Source organism: Buceros rhinoceros, unplaced genomic scaffold (assembly GCF_000710305.1).
Source record: "Buceros rhinoceros silvestris isolate BGI_N320 unplaced genomic scaffold, ASM71030v1 scaffold22457, whole genome shotgun sequence".
Taxonomy (NCBI): domain Eukaryota; kingdom Metazoa; phylum Chordata; class Aves; order Bucerotiformes; family Bucerotidae; genus Buceros; species Buceros rhinoceros.
In genome coordinates this window covers 5,464-10,613 of record NW_010420722.1, presented here as the reverse complement: position 1 = coordinate 10,613, position 5,150 = coordinate 5,464, and the positions used below count along the sequence as shown (strand labels likewise).

Genomic DNA, 5,150 nt, shown 5'->3' with positions numbered 1-5,150 from the left:
CGTTAAAGTCACGTTCGGCTGAACCAGAAATCACTTTTGTCTGTGATACGTCTCCTCACTGGTTAGAGGAGACCACTGGCCACGCGGTTTGCAAGCCAGACGAAAGCTTACAGGAACAGAGGCTATGGAAAGGGAAAAAGGCAATTTTACTTCCATGTTTCAGATGTGAACGAGCACATCTGGGATCTCACCAAGGCCAGCAACTTCGTTTTACTATGTCTGAAAGAAGAGCAGCACACAGGGAAGCAGAGGGCTGTGCAAAACTGCTCAGAAAAGGTACGTCAAGCTCTTCACATCAGCTGAACTGCTGTGGAAGCACACAAGCTCTGCGTCTTTTCCTGCACTCACAAAGACGTGCTGGGGCTCCTGCAGCCCTAGCTCTCCCTGCTGCATGTTCTTGGCGTCCCCTGCCCCAGCACTGGTGCTTGTTGGGTCTCACCAAGCTGGCCAAGAAAAATAAACCAAAGATTAACCCCCAAGGAGAAAAGTTGTTCAACTTTTGGCCAGCCCAAGTCCCCGAACCAGCGTGTGACATGGTCAGAGGAAGGTCTACAGCCCCTGTGGTGGGATGGCAGGATCACACCAGCCCTGATAAGGGCTAGTCAACCTCGGTGGGTCAGAACTAGCAGGCAACTGCTGTCACGCACGTGCATTTGTGGTAGGATCACATTTTTAAGAAAACAGGAAGATTTAACACAAGGGTTGAGGAGTAAGTGATAGCACTAACAGAGACTGAACCAACTCTACAATGGAAGGCAGCCAAGTAGCTGTGCCAGTGAAACACGCACACCCTGGGAGCCTTTAACCACATAGTGACACCGGGCTGCTGCTAAGACCTCCAGATGCCACCAAACCAGTTTCACTCATGAAGGTGCAGGAAACACAGCAGCCACAGTGTATGGAAAGGTGGTCTGAGGACCCTCAAGTCTCAGACATGGATCACCAGCAGCCAGTACTCACGTGATGAAGTCCAGAAAGCTTGCTAGGGGCTCATACGCATGGTTCCTCATGTGACGGAATTCCACCACCATCTTCTCCTTCAGCTTGTCGTCTATGACAGAGACGGTGAGGGGGGAGGCTTCATTGGCCAGGAAGTTACCATAGTCGGTGCTCTGGAGGTGCAGTTTCAAGTCTGCAAAAGAAAGAATAACTCCACTCTGCAGGGTTTGTGGTGGGTTTTTTTGGTTTGGTTCTTTTTTTTTTTTGAGCACACCCAGGGAAGCCGTTGCTCTAGGCATTCTCCTTTTTGAAATATCACCGAGACAAAGCCCATGTGTTGAGTCATACACTTGTATTTGCCCTCAGTTTTATCACGGACAATCGAAACAGAGGAAAAGATCTGTGTTTCAGCATAACAGCCTTGTAAGAGGAAACTGAGACACTGCCTGCGTGGCTGAGCACACACCTCTGCCAGCTGCCCACTGTGCTTCATCAAGGTGGAAGATGAATGAGATTTTAGGAAGTATTTGCTAGAAATCTAGAAAAAAGAAACAACTTCAGCACTTCCTCTAGCCAAAATGGCTCTGGTTGCAGGCTCCTCTGAAGCAATCGTGACCAAAAAAGAACCTATTTGCAACACACAAGCAAGTTTCCTCAGATGCTAGTGATGCGGACGCATCTGAAAAGCTTTCAGATCCACACCACCACAAACAGCCACCTTGAAATAACAAAGCAGCAAGGTATTACATCATCAAATCAGTCCAGCTAATTGCACTGATAAAGAGAAGTCAGGCATCAAGAGGTGGAGAGTGGCTGGTGAAGAGGAAGACTGTTTCAATCCATCTCGCACAGTAGCCAACTCCTGCCCAGGATGAGGGACATGCTCAGCAGCCTTCCCCCTCCTCCAGTTTCCAGCAGAGGAAACCTTTGCTTCCTCTGATACTCTTGCTGCAGGTCAGGTGCCCAACCAAAGTGCAGTCCTGGCCAACAAGCAACCACAAGATGCTGAGCTCCGTCAAGATAAAAGCCCTATCTGAGCCAAAAAGCATTTAAGTGTCTCTATGGAAAAACTGAATCCAGAACTGAGGCATGTCATATAATCCTGCTCCTCAAAGCTCTACTAGCTGCCCTGGTACATAATGTTCATCTTCCCTTCAGCTTCACCTCAGAGGGCCAGCTAGGCAAGCACCCTCCCAGGGATTCGAGACCTTTATGGGGAAAGGAGAGAAACTGGAGGTGTTTAGTCAAACCAGATGTGAACACACCATCCAGAGAAAACAAAAAGACGATGTTTCTCCCCAGTTTCTCTGTAGTGGGAGCACTGGGGTTGCCTTTCCCTTCCACCGAACCATACAAGTCCTCAGCACCAAGGAAGGACTCAGCCCAGCTTGAAAACCCTGCAAAGAGCCCAGCCCGCAGGCAGCACCCTGCATGCAGAGCTCTCACCCATCCCTTTTGCAATCGCTTGAGTTTTGAAAACACAGATAGAGTCACAGAGGGAAAATCTACCGGAACTATGTCTCAATGAGTTTCGGTCCCTCTTTTGAAAGCTCTTAGATGACAAGCTGTGGAGTCCAAGCGGAAATTAAGTTCCACTGTCAGGTCAGGGCTTTACCAGTTTGCTTTTAGCAGAGGCTGGAGAAAGCATGGAGCAAAATTCAGTAGCTGCTCCGTGAATGAGAAGAAAGGTCCTGGTGAGATTATTGCACCTGTAAAATCAGGCTGTGACGGATGGCACAGAGACTGCAGGGACTATGCTCCTGCACCTATTCTCAGTTCTCTGTACTCGTGCAGAACATAAGCCTGCCCAGAAAAGCATGTGATGTTGTTTTGCAGCTATACAGGACCTTGGAGAGGAAGCAGCTACTGCCTATCACATCTTACTTCAGCAGGGAAGCTTCCAAAAGCTTCAGCTCCTTTCCTCAACTCCAACTCTGCCACAGCAAAACCATCGGTTCCTTTTGGCATCATCACTATGGGCAACTCCACTCGCACTTTTGAGGCCACAAGAAGGTGTCTCGCCTTGGGTCACTTGACGCCAGAGACCCAGTGACACAAAAAGCAGAGCTTGCTGCACTGTGCCCTGCCAGGGGGTTGGAGCTGCAGCACGTTCCACCCAGAGCCACCCAAGCTGCACGCTGTGCCTTGCAGCTTCTTCCTCAGCAGCTCCGAGCGAGCTCCGTGAGCTGCCTGGCCAGAGCGTTTTGTCCTGCTCGATGAGAGGGTTGGCCCCCCCAGCCCCACAACACAAGAGCCAGCACAATGTTATGTTGCAACTGGAATAAGGGCCGTGTTTATGTAACACTTGGAATTAAGTTTCATGGGGAAGGCCAGCCGCAAACTGCAGGAACTAAACTCTTCTGATTCTCTCGGCATCCAAGCAGACGGAACAGAACGTATCTTCCAAAAATTGGACCGGATTTATAAATCCTGACTCAACGCATCCCATGGTGTCCCAGCACCTTACGTGTGCCTGTCCTCCTCCGGCGACCGCTGGGCTGCTCACTGAGCCTCGAGCAAGGGGGTCTGGGAGTTTTCAGGACTATTCACGTCAGGCTTCTCAGTTCATAACCGATTAATCCCGTGGTTTCACAAGTCCCCTGCCAGAAAAGCTGTCCCAGTAGCACGGTGACGAGTAAGTGGACCCACTGCTGAGCAAGCCCCGAGCTCTCCAAAAGTTCAAGTTCCTATTTTCTAACACAAGTTCAGGCCGAGCTGGAGTCAGCCTCCGGCCGCAGTGGCAGCACCTCAGCAGGGGCGGCTGCCAGGGATCCCACGTGCTGCATGTCAATGGGATGCTGGCTGTGAGTCTTCTACCCTGCCTCTTCCCCAGCCGCCTGCTGAAGAGCAGAGACCTGCCCCTAGAGCCCACCCGCTCCCCTGGAGCTCCTCCGGATGCCGACTAACAGCAGCAGCAGCACATGGCCTCAACCCAGCGATCGCCTCCGAGAGGTGTGTTTGCCTGTTCCGGCATTTTTCCAAGTGCTTCACACGCTTCTAAGACACAGACTGAGCCAGCATTTGGCAAGGCAGTGCTTGAATTACCACAACTCTTTTACTCTCAGTCCTCCCCCACAAAAGCTACTAAATTACGGCCAGGTCACCATTCCCAGAAAGCCGCCTCGTGCAAGAGCACTATAGCTTGTCAGAATGAGTCTTTTTCTGCAGAGTGTTCAAGCAGGGCAGCGCTCAAGATTGCCATGACATGTCATGGCTTCATTGCCATGTCATTGCCATGAAGCCACCTCCTTCCAGCTCCGACCAGGCCCTCTGGTTTTATTGCAGCTGGCACAAACACAACTGATGCTCCAATCAACGCCCCACAGTGCCAACACCACCTTGATGCTTCATATGGCATTTTCTCAAGGGGTTCCGATCCACAGTGACACTACCATCCTCTCCTCCAAGTTTCCTTTGGCATAACAAGGAATCAAGCCAGTACTCAGTCTCTCAGACATCTGCTGGTCACCAAAGCCAGTCCTGTAAGCCCTGCTCAGACAGAGTGACCTGGGGTCCCAATGGCTTATGCTTCCACCCCCTTCCTTCTCCAGCACCCTCCTGCAACTGCGTGGCAGAGCACTGAATCGAGTTAAGGGCTCACATGCTTCCAAGCAAGGACTGATTTGTCTTTCCACACACAGGCATGGAATGAGCTTTTGCAGCTTCTGAGCTGGACTGATGTTTTCACACCATCATCTGCTGTTCCCCTGACATCTCACTCTGAAGCAACCAGGCCCATCACTGCAGATACAAAAATTACAATACCGTTTGCCATCTCCCAGGCCTGAGGCAGCAGCTGAGGGATTACGCAGCAGTCTGCGGATCAGCCGCATCACCCACGTCTCCCTTCAGAAGGCTGCAGTCATTACTGCTGGGCTTGTCACTGTTTATGGCCTACTCAAGACACTCCTGAAGCTGATTTTCTGAAATCTCACCCAAGCAGCACTCAGAGACACTTCCTTTAAGACCTCTCCTGTGGCTGCAGAGCCCCCCATAGTGACACACCACCTTTTTTCTGCTCTGGGCCACAGCTGGACACAGAAGCGTCCCTTTCCCCCATCACTGTCTCACCTCTATGTCTGAGATGTCCTCAGTGCCAAACAGCAGCCTGCGTTTCTAAGCCAGCCCTTCCCACAGCTGGACTCACCCCCCACAGAGCCTCAAGCCCAACACAGCCACGCAGTGTTTCCTAGGAGACCCTCAACCAGGCA

The 5,150-nt window shown here is 51.3% G+C and overlaps 1 protein-coding gene across 1 annotated transcript in view; it reads right to left on the bottom strand.

Moving 5' to 3' along the window:
• Positions 1–1,132, bottom strand: part of LOC104496322 (V-type proton ATPase subunit d 1) — a gene marked incomplete at both ends in the record, with an annotated part of 16,016 nt that extends 14,884 nt beyond the window's left edge. Inside the window, one exon of the mRNA XM_010139415.1 lies at positions 961–1,132. Coding sequence (XP_010137717.1) covers positions 961–1,132 — 172 coding nt within the window. The remainder of the gene's footprint in view (positions 1–960) is intronic.
• Between the last annotated feature and the right edge of the window lie 4,018 nt (positions 1,133–5,150).